This window comes from Megalops cyprinoides, chromosome 1 (assembly GCF_013368585.1).
Source record: "Megalops cyprinoides isolate fMegCyp1 chromosome 1, fMegCyp1.pri, whole genome shotgun sequence".
Taxonomy (NCBI): domain Eukaryota; kingdom Metazoa; phylum Chordata; class Actinopteri; order Elopiformes; family Megalopidae; genus Megalops; species Megalops cyprinoides.
This window is the reverse complement of record NC_050583.1, coordinates 48415184-48433963: the sequence shown is the minus strand read 5'-3', so window position 1 is coordinate 48433963 and position 18780 is coordinate 48415184. Positions and strand designations below refer to the sequence as shown.

General features: G+C 51.8%; 1 protein-coding gene across 2 annotated transcripts in view; it reads left to right on the top strand.

Moving 5' to 3' along the window:
- Positions 1-18384, top strand: part of LOC118785664 (inactive ubiquitin carboxyl-terminal hydrolase 54-like) — an 85815-nt gene extending 67431 nt beyond the window's left edge. Inside the window, exons 8-20 of one of the 2 annotated variants that reach the window (XM_036540502.1) lie at positions 1532-1678; positions 2861-3010; positions 3596-3764; positions 4187-4366; positions 4918-5455; positions 6140-6267; positions 7453-7611; positions 8574-8693; positions 10785-10962; positions 14973-15898; positions 16188-16321; positions 16654-16788; positions 17729-18384. In XM_036540502.1, coding sequence (XP_036396395.1) covers positions 1532-1678; positions 2861-3010; positions 3596-3764; positions 4187-4366; positions 4918-5455; positions 6140-6267; positions 7453-7611; positions 8574-8693; positions 10785-10962; positions 14973-15898; positions 16188-16321; positions 16654-16788; positions 17729-17815 — 3051 coding nt within the window. In that variant the 3' untranslated portion in view covers positions 17816-18384. The remainder of the gene's footprint in view (positions 1-1531; positions 1679-2860; positions 3011-3595; positions 3765-4186; positions 4367-4917; positions 5456-6139; positions 6268-7452; positions 7612-8573; positions 8694-10784; positions 10963-14972; positions 15899-16187; positions 16322-16653; positions 16789-17728) is intronic. The other variant, XM_036540511.1, reaches the window with a different exon arrangement.
- Positions 18385-18780: the final 396 nt, after the last annotated feature.

Sequence of the window (18780 nt, the reverse complement as noted above, 5' to 3'; positions counted from 1 at the left end):
GTAAAGGTGTAAAAGTGCATCTAATGAAGTCACCAGGGCCATGGTACATACTGAGAATGAAAGAGCTTGTCTGAGTAAGTGTAAGTCCAGCGTTCAGTAATAAGCAGTGCCATTGTGAATGTAGAGATGTGGGAATACATTTCCCCTCAAAGTGCACAGGAAGCCTTTCCTGAAAGGGTGTTTTCGGGGAGTGCTGTGCTCGGGATGGTGCTCCCTCTTCCCTCTTCTCCACATGCGCCCCACACTTTTTCCGCTTCTCCATCTGGGACGGTGTCGGAGGAGGGCGGCCGGCCAGCGTTTGCCCGCCCCTGCACATAATCCCATCCTGTCAGGGGCCGATGCCAGGCTGTGCCCGGCCTGTGCCAGCTTGCACTCCCTGTTTCCCAGAAGAGACAAAAGGAATTTTTCCCTGTAACAATCACGGCCGGGGCGGTCTCTGGGGGTGTGTACCACTCCCCCCAAACACACATCTCTCCACAGTGCTATGGGACAGGCATTTACCCAGGACAGAAGCAGGTCCCTCACAGCCCCTTTTCTCAGAGTATCCACAGTGGGGCACAGTGCCCTCCAAGAAAACTCTGAACTGTACGATCCCATTGGATTAACGTACATCTCCTCTGTTTGAATCAGCCAATCAGATAAGAGGTTCGTGGCTGTTTCTGTGGCACTGGCGGGCTTGCGCCTGCGGGTGCGGTGTTATGTAACGCTGGCGCTGTCAGTAGCGGGCGACGCTGGGCTGTTGTCCTGCCCGGGCAGAGCAGAGCTGATTCAGAGCCACGTGGTCCCGGCGCTGAGCTGGTACAACATGTACCTGACAGCTCTGTAAGCCCCAGGGACACTCTGCTGTGGGACTCCTCTGGGAGGCGGTGGGGGTGTCCTGGGGACCTGGGTGTGTACAGACTGGGGGATACATGAGAAAACACTCAGGAGAAAAAAAAAGAATGAGATTTGTATGGTGTTGTTGTGGGTTGTAACATTTGTAATGAGTCCCTGCTTCTGTTACGGAGTGATGAATAGTGTTACACAGAGAGATGACCCTCCTCTCTCTGACTCCCTCCCTCCCTTTTCTCTCTCTCTCTGATTCCTCTCAGCCCAATTCCTTGCTTATTCGGTTTCCAGTCCACTCTCTGACTCTCCCTTCCTCTCTCTCTCAGTTCAGGTTCAGTTGTCAGTTCAAGTGCTTCATTGACAGAGAACATATGTATTGCCAAAGCATAAACAACAAACTGAAGAAACAAACAGATCTCTCTCTATATATATGTCTTTCCCTCTCTGCATCCCCAAGATACTCCCTGTATGTCAAGATACTCCCTGTATGTCTCTGTTGACATAACCCCTTCTCAGTGACTCCATTTAACTTGTAAGCGAACATGTGCTTTGGCAACAAAGCTGCATTGAATAACCCCTTTTTCCCTCTTTCTCTTCAGCGAAACAATCCCTCTCTTTTCCTCTCTGAGGTAACCCCCCCCTTACTCAGTGAGGAAACCCCCCCCTCTTCCTCAGTGAGATAACCCCCCTCTCTCTCTGTCAGAGTAACTGTGGGGAGATGCTGCGGATTCGGAGGGTGCTCATGAACTCTCCGGAGATCATCACCATTGGGCTGGTGTGGGACTCGGAGAACTCGGACCTGGCCGAGGACGTCATTCACAGCCTTGGCACCTGCCTACGTCTGGGAGACGTAAGAGACGCCCCTCCACCCACAACCCCACCTCTGTCACCGTGCTATCACACTGTGCTGTCGTACTTCTTATTCACTGTGGTATTTCACAGTAATGCCTCTTTCATTATATCTCCCGGTGCCTCTCTCCTCCTGTCTGTTTCTCTCTCTCTCACTCTCTCTGTCTCACTCTCAGTGAGATAGCCCTCTCTTTCTGTCTCTCTCTTAGAGAGATACCTCTCCTCTCTCTCTCTCTCTCTCTCTCTCTCTCTCCCCCTCTTTCTGTCTCTCTCTCAGTGAGATAACCCCTCCCCTCTCTCGTCTATCTTTGTTTTATGACTTCGGTAAACACAGGACCCCCGAGTCATTTCACTTTCCTTACACTGTGAGGAGCACCTTATGCAAAACACAGAATCTGGAATTTAGAGCCAAAACTATCTTAAGCTGCTGGTGTCCCTGAAGAGAAAACGATTCACACGATTCACAACCATCACACAGAACACACCCTCTGCATTTAAGATTATATATCTAACCCTTTTGCGCGTACGGTCACACCGGTGTGATCAGCCATTTAGCGCGTATGCTAACACCGGTGGGATTAGAACACGAGTTTGGAAAAATTCTAGCTGATGTTAGCTTTGAGGAAACAGCGATTTAACATTAAAACATATAGCAAATGCGTTGAAAACTATGAGAAGCTTAATAATGCTAATGAAAACATAACGAACCATATAACGTAACATGCACGCTACATAGCATAAAATAAATTACGTGTGAAAGGGTTAATTATGTTTAGATTTATACGTATACTGTATGTATATTTCTGTCAATGTTTGAAATTGTCTTTGTCTTTGGTTCAAGATCTGAGGTCATTTTTGGGATGGTAATCATGTGTCATATTAGATGTTCCAAAAAAAAAAGTGACACAGCTAAGAATGACCTGTGGGAGGTTTGGTGCAGCAGCAGGGCTGGTGTGAGGTTGCACGGCCCTGTAACCTCACGCTGGTGTTTCACACGCCCTGGAGAAAGGGCCGATGTCACTGCCGGTGCTGTCAGACCGGGCTGAGTCAGGACAAAGGTTCCTGCTCAGGCAAAAAGAGTCATGGAGGAGATAGCAGCCTGCGGTCACCGGCGTTCATGGCCTCGGTCCGGTCCGTGAACTGGGCCCTGATTGGCCTCTCTCTCTGACTCCCCCCCCCACAGCTCTTCTTCCGAGTGACGGACGACAGGGCAAAGCAGTCGGAGCTGTACCTGGTGGGCATGGTGTGTTACTATGGCAAGCACTACTCCACCTTCTTCTTCCAGACCAAGATCCGCAGGTGGATGTACTTCGACGATGCGCACGTCAAAGAGGTAAGAAGGACGTGCTGGGGCGGAAGATTTGGTGTCTCGTGCCCGCTGTTGCCCTGCCTTCGCCCTGTGCTGCCTGTCTTTCCCCCGAGGGCCAGATGCTAACATTTTTAACCCCAAAGCATTACATTACTGTCATTTAGCAGATGCTCTTAGAGCAGCTTACATAGGTAACAGTTTTCACATGTTAGCCATTTATACAGCTGGATATTTACAGAGGCAGTGCTGGGTTAAGTATCTTCCCCAAGGGTACAACAGCAGTGCCCCAGCATGGAATCGAACTAGCAACCTTTCAGTTACGAGCCCTGCTCCTTACCATTATGCTATACTGCCACTATGCTACAATACGCTACCTATGGGGTATAGCCAGGGGGCTGATGGAGTAGTGTTTGCAGGTTCAAATCCCAAGCAGGACACAGACCTTGTACTGTTTGAGGAGATAACAAATGTATAGCTGAGTATAAATACATCTGAGAATTAATGTTTATGTAATCACAATGGTACAGATGCACCCTTAAGGTGTAGTGGTCCCAGGTGATGGGTTGGTGTCACAGTGTGAGACCCCCGTGTGTGTGTGTCCCCCCTCAGATCGGGCCCAGGTGGAAGGACGTGGTGTCCCGCTGCATAAAGGGACACTACCAGCCTCTGCTGCTGCTCTACGCTGACCCCCGGGGGACACCGGTGTCATCGCAGGACGTGCCCGCTCACCTGGACCTGCATCACTGCAGCAAAGCCGGTTACGACAGCGAGGACTCAGGTACGAGCAACCGGAGCGGAATTCTGTGTGTGTGTGTGTGTGTGTGTTTGGGGGGGTAGCTTCTCTCTAGCTCCTGTTTGGTGGCTTGTTGGCTAGCTTTTAATTTGGGAGTAAAGTGTCCTTTTAAGCTGGTTTCCTTCCAAATTCCTGAATTGTTTCTTTGTGTGTTTAACTTGAACTTTGGTTATTTTAAAGATATTTTTGACTCAGCAGTATTACTACTCTACCATAAATGCTGTACTTAATCTAACAGTTACTATGTGTGTGTGTATATGAGTGAATGTACATATAACTTCCAGCTCAGCTTGATTTTATGTTTTCTAACTGTAAGTCATCAAGTCTGTCAAAATGAAAGTGTTGTGCCCTGTCATGAGGGCTCCGCCCAGCTGTTGCCGTGACACCCCCCCTCTTCCTGTTGTCAGGGCGGGAACCGTCCATCTCCAGCGACACCCGCACGGACTCCTCCACAGACAGCTACACACACCGACACTCACACCCGCACCACGAGTCCATGGCCAGCCGCTTCTCCTCCGACTCCCAGGGAACTGTCGTCTGCAGCCCCGACACTGACAGGGGGTCCCAGAGCAGCATGGACACCTCAGGTAAACCCCCCCCCCCCCCCCGAAACATGCCTGCACCCATGTGGCAGTAGCACTGTTCTGACTCACACAGCTCTCTCCTCTCCTCTCCTCTTCTGTCCGTATGCCTCTCTGTTATTCTGCTTCCTCTCCTCTCCCCGCCTCCCTCCTCTATCTCGCCATCTCCCTTTCATTCCTTCCCTTCTCAATCTTTCTCTTTTTCCCCTCACACCTCTGCTCCTTTCCTCCTCTCTCATATCCTTTCTCCTCTCTTTTTTTTCTTCCATTTCCTTCTCTCACTCTCTCTCTTCTTCTCAATTTCTCTCCCTTCCTCCCTCTATCTCTTTCTCTCTTCCTCCCTGCCTCTTTCTCTCCTTCTCTCCCTCTCTCTCTCCCACTTCCTCCATCCCTCCTCCCCCCTCTCTTTCTCCTCCTTCTCTCCATCCCTCTCGACCCCCCCCCCCACCACCCCCCTCCCTCTCTCTCTCTCCCCCTCTCTGTTTCCTTCTCTGTCTATCTCACTCTCTCTCTCTCACCCTCTCTCTCTTTTACCCTCTCCGTCTCTCTCTCTGCAGGAGAGACTCTGAAAGACCAGCAGACGCCCTCCTCAGGGCGGCCGCTGGGGGCGGTGCACCACAGCCGGCCCCTGTCCTCGTCCTCCAGCTCGGGGGTGGGCAGCTCCGAGCCGGGCGTGCGGGCGCAGGACTGGGAGGACGAGAGCACCAGCAGCGAGTCCAAGTCCAGCTCCTCCGGGGGGCGCTACAGGCCCACCTGGAGGCCCCGGAGGGAGGCCCTGAACATCGACAGCATCTTCAGCCGAGACCGGCCGCGACAGGCGGGGCACAGCTCGCTGGGGGCCACGCCCCTGCAGGAGGATGTGGGCGTGCAGGGCGAGGGGGTGGCGGGGGCAGGGCCAGGGGCGGGGCTAGGGCCGGCATCCTGCGGCGGCATGCTGGAGCGGCCCCCTCCCCCTCCCCCGCTGCGGGGCCTGGACCCCCCGCCTCGGCTCATCCAGAGGATGGAGAGCGGATATGAGAGCAGTGAGAGGAACAGCAACAGCCCTGTGAGCATGGACATGCTGCTGAACGAGGGCCCCCGAGCCAGCTCACACAGGTACATATACACCTGCACACACCTGCACACACCTATACACACACAGAGCCAGCTCACACAGGTACATATACACCTGCACACACCTGCACACACCTATACACACACAGAGCCAGCTCACACAGGTACATATACACCTGCACACACCTATACTGCACACACCTATACACACACAGAGCCAGCTCACACAGGTACATATACACCTGCACACACCTGCACGCGCCTATACTGTACATACCTATACACACACAGAGCCAGCTCACACAGGTACATATACACCTGCACACACCTGCACACACCTATACTGTACATACCTGTACACACACACACAGCCAGCTCACACAGGTACATATACACCTGCAGACATCTGTACTTAAACCTCTACTGTACATACTTACAGAGCCAGCTCACACAGGTACATACACAATGAGCCAGCTCACACAGGTACATATACACTGAGCTACCTCACCCAGGTACATACATCTGTACATACACCTGTGCATACGTATTCACTCACAGAGGCAGCTCCCGCATGTAAAAACACCTGTACATACACAGAGCCAGCTCACACAGGTACACACACACAGCCATGCATTGCATACACACCGCACATACTCACCTGCTGAGATACTGAGAGGCAGAGCACTTGCGGTGTTAAATGTCATCCCGGGGCGCTGTGTGTGACAGGGACGCGGGGGTGAAGAAGCCCCCCACCTCCGGCCCGTCCTGGCGCAGCGTCCCCAAATCCAAGAGCAGTGGCGCCATCCTGCAGGACCTCAGAGCCCCTTCCTGGAGCAGCAGCTACACCAACCTGGGTGCGTGTGTGTGTGTGTGTGTGTGTCTGTGTGTGCGTCTATGTGCGTGCGTATGTGTGTGTCTCTGTGTGTGTGTCTGTTTGTGTGTCTGTGTCTGTGCGTGTGCGTGTGTCTGTGTGTGCGTCTATGTGCGTGTGTGTATGTGTGTGCGTCTATGTGTGTGTGCGCGTGTGTGTCTGTGTGTGCGTCTATGTGCGTGCGTATGTGTGTGTCTCTGTGTGTGTGTCTGTGTCTGTGCGTGTGCGGGTGCGTGCGTGTGTGTGTGAATGTGTATCTGTGAGTTTGCAAGTGCATGTGTATGTGTGTCTGTCTGTATATGTCTAGATGTTTGTATGTACAGTACATATGTGTTATATTGTCATCCTCCTAACTGACCCTTCTCCAATGCCCCTTCATTGCGTTGTTCAAGAAAATTCAGGGCTGCAATCCAAAGTAAAGTGCTACATGAATCCATTATTACTATTACCCTATTATCATAAAGAGTCAGAATTTTCAAAAGAGACAATAACCTACAGCAGTCAGAGAATGCTGTATCAGACCTGCTTTCTGCAGGTCCTGCCACTTGCAGACTGGCAACAATAAACCAACAACCACCACATGCTCAGGCAGCGGCTCTGACACTATGACTCCAATTGCCATTTTAATGAAGTGTGATGTTAATGACAAATATGGTGTCGCTTTGATACTTGACAACATGTCCCTGGTCACAAAGAAAAAATCCGCTCCCTTAAGCACAGTCAGAACTTTATTATACTGTTCTGGAATGGTAGTTTTACATTTGCAATTTTCTGGTCTTGGTAAAGCATTTCCTACCCAGGAGCTTGTATTAGTAATAGAAAAGTGTCTGCTACCAATCCCATTTCTGCAATCTTTTTAAACACTTTTTAGGATGATTTGGAAACAATTAGGATGATTTGGAAATTAATTACCCTGCAGCCCCTCATCCAATAGCATTGTGTGTTATTCTTGCCGGTCCAATGTGACGATGTGAAATTTCTGACATCTGCCAACCGTATTATACACTATTACATACAGCCATAACTGTATATATTATTACTGCAATTATTATGCAAAAGAATAACCAGTTTGTTTTGTATTGGAAAGACAGGGAATTAGGGGGAGAGAAATCCTAACCACTTGGTCTTCTGTGTGTGTGTGTATGCGTGTGTATGTATGCGTATACAGGTGAGGGGCGCAGCGAGCTGGACGAGCTTCAGGAGGAGGTGGCCCGTCGTGCCAGGCAGCAGGAGCTGCAGAGGAAGGAGGAGAAGGAGAGGGAGGCCGCCTTAGGCTTCAACCCCAAACCCAGCAAGTTCATGGACCTGGACGAGCTGCAGCACCAGGGTAAACACACGGCTGCAGGGAGGGAGAGAGGGAGGGAGAGAGGGAACAGGGAGCAGAGAGAAAGGGAGAGAGAAGGAGAGGGAATAAGTATGAAGTAGAGAGAGAGAGGGAGAAAGTGTGATGGAGAGAGGGGGAGAGAGAAAATAAGTTGATATCGAGAGAAAGGAAAAAGGAGAAATTGTGGTGGGGGATAAGTGGAAAAGGGGGGATGTAAGTCCTGTGTTTCAGAAACTGGAAACCATGTCAGGTCAGAGAGGAAGGTGGAGGGGCGTGAATTCTCGGAGGAGGTGGGGACAGAAGCTGATTGGCTGCTGGGCGGATGTGTGAGGGAGCAGGGATTGGTAGGTTGGGAGATGCAGTAATTACCCAGCAGGGCTTGCAGTTGGTCTGAACCATTCATGACCAGCTGTGGTTAAAGCATGGAGCTTGTGCTGAGGGTCTGTGAAAGCAGAGGTCAGTCATAGAACGAGGTCGTGACCTGGAAGTAGAAGCAGAAGTTTGGTCATTTATAGTCATTCAGTCTCCAGAGAATGGTTGTGTTTACCGTGTGTGCTGATGGGTTGCGTTTATTTATCGGTGTAAAGCACAAAATAAACTGTACCAAGCACACACACACACGCTCACACACACGGTAAACACATGCTCAGACAGAGACACACAATGACACAACATACATGTGCAGTGACATATGTCACACACACACACACACACACACACACACACACACACACAGACACAGACACACAGACACACTTCCACCTGGTGCAAAAAGTGGTTGTAATCAAAAGGTCCTTGGAAACAACCTGGCCCAAGCGTGTGGGGCGCCTGCCCACTGTGGGTGGGGCTGTTGGGTGGGGCTATGGGTGTGGCTAATCACAGTGGGTGTGGTTAGGGCGGGGCTGTGGTGGGGCATGTCCTGTCCCCTGCTCACAGCTCCCCCCTGCTTGGTGTCTGATTCGCAGGGATGGGGGACAGCTTAGAGCGGTGCCTCGCGGAGGCAGACTCTCTGTTAGAGCAGTCCCTGCGTCTAGAGCAGGGGGAGGACCTGGCTGCGGCGCTGTCTGTCTGTAACCAAGCTGTGTGTAAGTAACTCTAACCCTGTGCCTGTGGCTGCTACCACCACCACCCCCACCACCACCACCACTACTACCACCACTACTACTCCTGCTGTCCTCCTGACTGTGTGTGCTGCTGCTGTCCGTCTGTCCGTGCGTCTGTCCCTGTGTCCCCTGCGTGGCCCGGTTTGTCACCTCTGGTCGCCGTCTCCCCTCAGTGTCCCTCCTCTTGGTAACCTGGGATCCGAACACCCCCCCGCCTTGCACAGGAGCCGAGCCACAGGGCAGGTGTCCCCAGGTGTGGCCTTCTTAGGGAAGGACCGCCGCCCGAGACGTCCCAGCCTCGAGCTCCTGTGGAGGGGGTGGGGTGTGTCTCTCCGTCTCTGTCCCGTCCCCAAATTAAAAATGGAGGGAATGGAGGTCCTTAAAGTTTGAGCTTTGAAAAACGTATTTATTTATTTCTTTAGCTTCGGCTCGTTCCTTTTTCCTTTAAAAGCGGGGGCGCATCTGCCTATGTGATTAATGATGGGGAGAGGTTTGGGCTGAGCGAAGTCCACCCTGTTCTATTTTTGAGATGCTTCTTAGAGCCGCTATCCAGGCCAGCAGCGCCCCCCCACCCTCGAGTATTAGTGCTAAAACTGGAGAGGAAAGAGACGCATTACATCTGTTTACTGGTTGTCCTGGTTACCAGCTCGCCTCAGGGTGCAGTGCTGAGCGAAAGTGCTCCAGAAGATTCTGTATCTCCCAGACCCCCGAGGCACACCACAGTCATTCTGGAAGATTTTGCAGGGTTTTGTGTGCCAGCCTTAGGTAGTGAGGGCTGCAGTATAGCATAGTGGTTGAGAGTAGGACTCACAACTGAAAGGTTGCCGGTTTGACTCCCTGCTGGCGCGCTGCTGTTGTACCCTTGGGCAAGGTGCTTAACCCAGAACTGACTCAGTAAATATCTAGCTGTGTAAATGGATAACAAAATACGGATAAAAAAGAATATCTGCTAAAATGCCAATAAAGGGCAACACTGATCTCTGAAAGCTGTTTCTCAAGTCAATCCCTCACACACACACACACACACATACACACACACACATGTGTTTGTGTGTGTGTGTGTGCAGGGGGCGGGGCCTCTGTGTGTGACCTCAAGATCCGTTATTGGTTCGTCTCTGTCTTTACGTGAGTCCTGCTGTGACTGTCCCTGTGTTGAAGATCTGTTTGGCTCCCTCGCCCCCCAAACCCACCCCCACCCCCCAGCCCTACCTCCCGACTGGAAGGTAGCCATGTATCCCTCAAATTCCTGGCCTGTCCTTAAAAGGTTACAGGGCAGACAGGAGACTTCAGGGGGTATTTTCATTGGCCTGAGGGTGTGTCCATTTTAATGATGTAAAGATTCATTAGTTGGAGGTTTGCTGAGTGCTGTATTTTATATAGTAGCACACTCTTACCCTTATTCCAATTGGCCGTTCCCAGTTTCCTGTGTACAAGAGCAACTGCTGCTATGTTGGGCAGTTGTTTATTCTTAAAAACATTGGCGTGGAACTTTTGCTTTCAGTAGTACCTGACTAAAAAATTGGATAGAAATTTTCCCCAAACAAAGTAACTTTAAAACCCATCACTGGATTCCTCCAAGTTTGATATTATATTTAACATTTTTCCTTATGATTTCAGCCATTCTGCTTTAGGTACATGCATAGCGGTTTCCTTTTCTGACCCCAAATCTGTGAAAAAGTATGAGAGAAAGAAATGGAAGCCTTGATGCCATTGCCTAAACCACTCCTTTTTCCCTTTAAAATCTCACTTATGTCACACGCCTCCTTCAGGTGAGGTGTGTGTGTGTGTGGGGGGGGGAGGGGGGAGGGGGGAGGGTGATGGGGTGGGCCCTCTCCCCTCACACCCTCCTGTTTAAATTCACGACTTTGTGTTTTTTGTGTAACAGCCAGTGGATTGCATGCTCTCCATAACTCCGCTCTTTTCTTTTCTGCATTTGTTTCTTTCTGTTCGTTTTTGCTTTTCTTTCCTCCTCTTCTTCTGTTCCTTGCTTTCCTTTTTTCCCCTTTCTTCTTTCTTCTTTTCTTCTGTTCTGTTCTGCAATTTTTTCCCCTTTGATTTATGTATTTATTTTAGCTAAACTAAGACTTGCCATGCATGAAGGCAGAGCTCAGACTCATAGCAGGACAGTGGCTGCAGAAACCAAGCTACAAAAATGCATGAGGAGGGCACGAGGTCTGCAGCAGCGCGCGCAGCCGCAACCCCAACTGCCACCCCAACCGCAGGAGCACAGCCGCCCGCAGGGGCCTCCCAGGTACCACTACTGTCTCCTGTGTGTTGTCCCGCGCAGTGCCTGTCTCAAATTCGTGCAAGGACCTTTTGCGTTTGCTACTGCTGGTAGTGAGCGTTTTGTTGTTGTTGTTGTTGTTGTTGTTGTTGGGCCCTCTCGGGGAGCTGTCCGAGTGTCGAAGAGAGGCTCCTGGGAAGGTTTTGCTGTGTTCTGAGTCTCTGTGTATGTTTTTTATTGTTGTTGTTTTTTCATTTTTTTCCTCCGTGTTGACAGTTGTGTGCAACTACCTAAAGTGCAGTGGTGCCTCCTATTAGTCTGAGGAAGGTCTTGTCCTGTGGGGTGTTTTTGGTGGGTTTCTATTTGTATTCAGGTTTTTATGATTGTTTGTGCGAAGCCCCAGGTCTGCCTGCCGTGAGCCTGTCCCCATCATTCCCAGCAAGCATCACTCAGCAGGCTCTCAGGGTCTAGAATATTTACTCCCTGCATTTGCTGTAACCTGTTTGTTGCCGTGGATACCTGGTGGAGAAACACAGTGTCTTCCTCGAGACTGCAGCAAGCTCCACCCCACCTTGTGTCCATGGCATCTGTATAGCCCTGGCACGGAGGCGGAGGCGGGCACCTTAAATATATTTTAATGGTGAAGGAATATGTCAACATTTATCAAGGAGTAAAGTATAGGTGTGTGTGTGAGTGTGAGTCTAACTGTGAGTGAGTGTGGTTTTAGGAGCAATCCTTTTCCACTCAGAGGAACATGAGACTGAATGTGTTTTACAGAAAAGGGCAGGATGCATACTGAGAGAAACTGCCTTCCTTCTGCAGCAGGGCACACACAGCAGCCTCGGTTTCCTCATTGTTCTACTCTGGGTGTTTCTTTGAGTGGTAGCAGCTACACTTATCCATGAAATATTTGAACATTGAAGGTTGCCTAGTCTGCCTCCTTTCTGGATGTTCCCATGCTGCTTTGAGCACCTGTTTTTCACTCTGTCTGCTCTTTCTGACCGCTGCGTCACAGCAGTTCCCTTACTCGCCACCAGGGGACCGTCCTCTCCTCCACCTCAGTGTTAGCGAGGCCTGCGGTCTGGCGCTCGGGCGACAGGGGAAGTGATGGACCTCCGTGAGCGATCGATGAGCCCTCGGCCAACGCCTCGGTCACGCACTGGCGGGAGGTCGATGACAGACGACAGCCGAAAGGCTCTTTACGCCCTGCTCTAGCTCCGGTTTCAGCGGGACGTCCTAGTGCAGGAGGGGGAGCAAGATATCGATTATGGAGGGAAGCCAAGCGCTGGCCCTGGGAGTAAAGAGGCCCACCTACCGACGGGCTCTTGTTGGGGGGGGGGGGGGGTTCCATTTCAGCGTCATGACGGAGGGGACACCTGTGCGGCTTTGCGCAGGTGTCCCCTCCGTCACCCCCTCCGCACCCCCTCCGGTGCGCTGCAATTGAGTTTACCGCAGAAGCCGAACGTAACAAAACATCTACTTTTAGTGCCATGGAAAGAAAAACAAAAAGAAAAGGAAAACGGTTGTCGTGGATGGTTTCGCTTTTCTTGCACCAGCTTTTGCACCGCTTTTCTTTATAGTCACACGTCATTGCGCAAGGGGGTGTATTTTTAGTGCGGTTGCCGTGGTAGCGTTTGGCGTGCATTTTACGTAACCATTGATCAGAACCTGGAGCTTTCGGCTGCATGTCAAAGGGACATAATTGCACTGTGTGGTGGGCAGTGGGGGGCTGCGCTGATGTGGGGGGGTTCACAACTTATTAAAATGACAGTCTGACTTATGGCCTCCCCCCCTCCCCCCCAGGACTCTTCCCTAACCCACCACCAACGCTCTCCCTCTCACCCTCTGCCCCTCACAAAAAAAACAGGTAATTACTGAACAACAGTGTGGAAACAGGTAATACACACAGTCTGTACTTCATCGGGTGTTGAAGTCTCCCAAACCTCTGAAAGAACCTTTTACATTTCAGCCGAAGTAATGACAAAAATTCTATATCAAAAAGTTTTTTGTTTCACTTTTTTCACTCAAGGGCAAGTATAGGCAATTCTGAATCCTCCGATTGGAGGGAATCTAGACTACTGTATGTCAGGAGCAAAGAGGTACTAATGAAACAGATTAAGTATGAGTATTATTTTGTGATTTATTATTTACAACAGTGGCAGGAATATCCAGTTCCCTGTGTGCTATTGGGAGACCCGTGATCCAGTGAGTGTTCTTAGTAGATGTGGCATTTTCTGTTTGAGAAGAAGCGTGCAGAAGGAGGCGAATTCGTAATATCGTCAATCCAGTATCTGAAAATATGAAACTGCAGAGGTGGGTGTGTCAGGATGCGTCAGCAGGTATATTTTTATCAGAGCAGTCGTAAGCAACAGATGCAATCAGAAGTGTCTCACTGTCTTATCGGTCATGGGTAGTGTTTGGACAAACTCCATGGACGCTGTTCGGTTTAACAACTGCATTAAAAGCCACTCTCAACAGTGTGATCCGTTGTGCATTTGATCTTCATTTTATGTCCTGCTCTGAAAGCTATCAATGTCTGTTTTTCTGTAAGTTCGCTTTGAGGAGGCTTTATTTGGACGATGAAAAGCACTGTGATAAAATACTGTAATATGTGAGGTACTCTTCATTGCTCTATGCTGTGTGTTTGCCTGTATTGGCTGCACATTCAGTCAGTACAGCAGTTACGCAGTAGACAGTGAGAAATAGTGACCATTTCACAAGTCCCATACTGTATATCATCACAAGCAGGAAATTCAGGAACATACTGCCCTCAGTTGTAGTGTGTTTCTCATGCCTGTCTGCCTGCCTTTTGCGTGTGTCTCAAGCATACAGAACTCTCACAGTGAGTCTACATTGTTGCTTAATCCTGGTCCTGTAGGGCCACAGTGTCTGTAGGGCAACTCTATCCTGGTCCTGTAGAGCCACAGTGTCTGTAGGGCAACTCTACCCTGGTCCTGTAGAGCCACAGTGTCTGTAGGGCAACTCTACCCTGGTCCTGTAGGGCCACAGTGTCTGTAGGGCAACTCTACCCTGGTCCTGTAGGGCCACAGTGTCTGTAGGGCAACTCTACCCTGGTCCTGTAGGGCCACAGTGTCTGTAGGGCAACTCTACCCTGGTCCTGTAGGGCCACAGTGTCTGTAGGGCAACCTTACCCTGGTCCTGTATGACCACAGCATCTATAGGGCTACTCTAACTTGGTACTGCAGGGCTGTAGTGTTCATAGGGCTACTCTACCCTGATCCCGTAGGGCTGCAGTGTCTGCAGGGCGGCTCTACCCTGGACCTATACAGCTGCAACGTCTGCAGAGCTGATTACCCGATTCAGCTAATTGATGTTGTCACTGATGGTGGGCTGCGCAGCCACATGCAGGAGAGCCAGAGAGCCTGCCTTTAACCTGGCACCTGGTAGCATCCCTTTCTTTATCTGCAGCTGACCGGCTCACCCGGCTCCTCCATCATCAGTTGGTGGCTTTTACGTCTAATGTGCCATCATCATCACCTCTGTGCACTTCACATGAAATACATTAAATTACAAGGGGATTGGGTGGCATCATTTTAATTGAAAAAATAGACATTGTGATTTGTAATAAATTAACTGTAAATACAGCTGCAGGGCAGAGCTGCAGTTAGAATCACAGAGGTATAAAGGAATAGGCTGCTAAGAAGGTGATCTTTATTTCAACTGACATGTTTGTTGATTTTGTGAAACGATCAAAAGCAAGTTTAGGGTAATTCTGACATTATAGGAAGTTCTCAGCCTCCCCCGATGCTGGTGTCGGACAGTGCACAGGTGTGTGGATTTTCAGGCCGAATTCCAGGTGCAGGTGTGGTCAGGCATTGGAGAAGAGCTGCAGGTACTCTGTGTGGTGTTTGGCAGCGCCGGAGAGGAACACCATGTGACTCTGACTGGCGCGCAGTGAGTGGATTGGTGTTCCTGATTGGCTGGTGGAGGTTTGTGTTTGTAACGTGGCTCACTGATTGGCGCAGAGTAACTGATTTGCCCTCTCCCTTCTCCCCCCCTCCCCCTTGACCACACAGTGAACAGCCTGGCTCGGTCCAAATACTGCTGACGACCAATCAGGAAGAGGACTGGGAAGTAGACCAGGACACCACCCATGGCCCACCCTCTCCTCTCCAAGCCACGCCCCTCCCCCCCAGTATAAACTTGCACCCCGACCCCCCGACCCAGAAGTCCCCCTGCACCCCCAAATTTTCAGGGCCGGTATGGAAGCAGGGCGAGCGGCTACCCCCTCCCCCTCTGAAATGCCGGGACGGTGCCGAGCTCTCTAGCGTGGTCCAGGCCTCGGGGGCGCGGCCACGAGCGGTCAGCAAACACAACGCCGGTTCCTTGCCCGTGCTGCCTTCGGACCGCTTGGGGTCTGAGGGGGAGGGCTGCTCCCAGCTCCCGCCCCCGCCTCCAGCCCCGCCCCCATCCCACCAGGGCCCCGCCCAAATCCTGGAGCCGAGCTCTCAAAGCAGCAGAACCCCTCAACATCCTGCACCATCAGACCTGGAGGAACGGGGGAGTGGCTATCCCGTGAGCCCCGCCCATCTGACCCAACAAACCCTGCCCCAATCCTGCCCACCTGCTCCCTCCCACTCAGGTCCCGGGCTGGCCCCAACCATTCCCGCCCGCCATTGGTCTTCCTGGAGCCTGGACAGACCGGACAGCGTGGTCGCGGCCTTCCACCCTCCGACCGACGCCCACCCTAGGGCGCAGCCCTTACAGGATCACCTCTCCTCTCCTTGGGAAGCAGCCGGGCCAGGCCCCCTGGTCACGGTGGGAGGCAGGGCTGAGAACGCCACCCGTTACTACAACTCCCAGCATGTCTTGGGCCAGGGGAGGGAGTCCCCAGAGGAGGAGCTCTCTGAGCTGGACTTCCTCTACCAGGCAAGCCTGCAGGCCACGCCCCGCCCCTCACGGGCCCAGCACAGCGCCATCCCGCCAATCCCGGGGAAACCAGGTACCAACTGGCTCACCCAGAGAGGCGTTTAATGAACACTTACATTTACATCTGGCAGATTCTCCTGTCCAGGGCAGCTGGTTTTGTATGGTCTCTTGTAACTTATTATATTAGAGGGCTTTAGCTTTATAAATGCTTATTCCATCCAGTCCAGCTGTGTCTCTGGGTTTTATATTTCTGTAGATCAGCCCTGTTTGTTTGATAGTTTGATAGTATGTGATGCAGTGTGGCTGCTGTGAGTCTAACTGGCTGTAGTAGCACACACTCTAACCTGGTGCTCTCTCTGCAGCAGCGGCAGTGGCGGCACGGAAGGTGCTCTCTGGGGCGGCCGCACCTGGCCGCTCGAGGACCCCCACTGCGGAGATCGAGAGGAGTGTGTATGGAGAGCCAGACTGCGCCGACACCCCCGAGGACCAGCACATGGTAGGAGGGAGCAACACACACACACGCATACATACATTCACATACACACACGCATACATGCGTGCACACACACATGTATACACACACACGCTCACACAAACACACACACGTACACAAACACGCACACATACCCTCACACACTCAAACACACACACACCTACACACAATTCATATTTACATCTGAAACTGATCTGAGATTGGGATTTACATACATAGCTAAGTGGTCGTATTCAAGCGGGTTGGAGAATGTACTAATGGCTGCTGCGTTGCCCCCTGCGGGTGGCACAGTGTCAGTGCTGGTGCCCAGATTGTGTGTGCTGTGTCTGTTCCAGGCAGTGCTGAGGCGGGAGTTTTGGGATGGGGACGAGGGGCCTTACAGTGCTGAAAACCTGCGGCGGGTCTCTCGCAGTCTGAGTGGAACAGTCGTAGGGGGCCGCCCTGAACGCCTCGCTCTCTCCCGCAGCTTTGTGAGTTTCACACACACACACACACACACACACACACACACACACACACACATAAACACATACAAACATGCACACACACACACATGAACACACACACTCACACACACACACACAAACACACACACTCACACGCATATGCACACATACACATTCATAAACCACACTTGTAAACACACATGCAGAGAGATACTCACAGGCACACACACACACACACACAGCTGCCTTTCTCTGGAGCCATTGCGCAGCTGTGCTGACGTCCACTCTGGCCTGCTCAGTGGGCGGGGCTGACTCTAGCTGAGCGAGCCGCTGAGACAGAGAGCGGATGACAGGGGACGAGCGTAGCTGATGGGGACAGGTGGTGACAGGGCGCAGGGACAGGGCGATAACTCCAGCGGCCGTCACTATCAGAGCCGCTGCTGACACTCTGTCATCTCCGCTCCTGCTGGATGCCTGTGCTCCTGCCACTCAGGCTTACACCCAGCTCCGCTTCTCACGCACCGTCTGCCATTTCCCGGTGGCTCACATCGCCACCTAGTGCCCAGCTGATGCAACTCTTCACAGTACTTTGAGAGGGACAGCAGGCATTTGCCATACTGAGCTTCGTCAGGCCTCTGTTATGAATCTATAGGCTATCTGATATATATATCAGTATGCTGATCTGGTCAGTTTATTTGAACCTTATGAGTGACGTTAATCAGGTCATGCTTCATGTTCCCATTAGAAGCCTGTGGAATTAACCTTGGTTTGCAAACTTACATTACATGACACTTTTTGCTTAGCAGACACTTCTGTCCACACCAACCTACACATTACAGTTTTTTAATTTTTTTACACATCCTTTTTACATATCCACATGTATTGTCTGTCATCCTCTTTCATCATGGGTTTTCTCCCTGTCTCCCTCTGTCTCATCCTGCCATTCTCTCCCTCTGTCCTACAGGAAGTCACCAGGAGGTCTCGGAGTTTCTGGCTGTGCCTGACGGGGGTGAAGCTCTCCCCGGTGAAGAGCACCACAGTGCTGCACTGAGCGACAGCACTCTGCTGCGGGCACCTTACCGGGCAGCCCAGGGGTCCTCGCTCTGCAAGGACAGGAAGGTTCTGGCGGGTCCTTTGGGCGCAGGTCGGCTACACCAACCCTATCCTCCCTGTGTCAGTCGGAGAGCTCCCCCTGACAGGCACGACAGTGCCACTTATGGGCAGTTCAGCGGGACGGGGAGAACTCCTGGCCCCCTCCAGCCGTCCCCAAACCCCTGTCTGCAGCACCCCTCCGCCCCGCACCTCCGACTGCTCGTTGCCCCTGAGACAGGCTGGAGAAACCGCGGCTCCATGGAGACCCAGCCAGACAGCTGATGGCTGGGGGCCCCCCCTGCCCAGCCTGGCCCGGCCTGTGGAGCCCTCTCACACCACTGCTCCTCTTGTGAGGTGTTAAGGGGCCACACCCCTGTCCTACCTGCTGATCTCCCTTGTCTCCATCACTGTAACCAGCCTCCAGCGTAATCCTCTCTCTCTCCCTCTCTCTCACCCTTTTCCTCGCATTCCGTCTCTTCCCCTGGGTCTCTGTAGCTCTTTCTTCCCTCTCTCTTTCCCCCTCACTCGCTTCTCTTGCTCTTGCAATATCTTTCTTCCTCCGCCCCCCCCCCCCTTACTCTTTTTCCTCACTGTCCATCTCTTTCTCTCATCTCTGTGTCTGTACTCTGCCCTCTCTCCTGCTTCTCTGTCCCTCTCATCCTCTCTCTCTTTCTGGGAGGTCAGAGTGGAAGGGAGGAGTCAGTCACTGGAGTGACGTTCTGAAGCTCCGCCCTCAGTCAGCTGTCAGTGATATCAGCTGGAGATCACTGCAGTCACAGTCAGCTGTGAGTGAGATCACTGCAGTCACAGTCAGCTGTGAGTGATATCAGCTGGAGCTCACTGCAGTCACAGTCAGCTGTGAGTGACTTCAGCTGCTGCCACAGTCAGCTGTGAGTGATATCAGCTGGAGCTCACTGCAGTCAC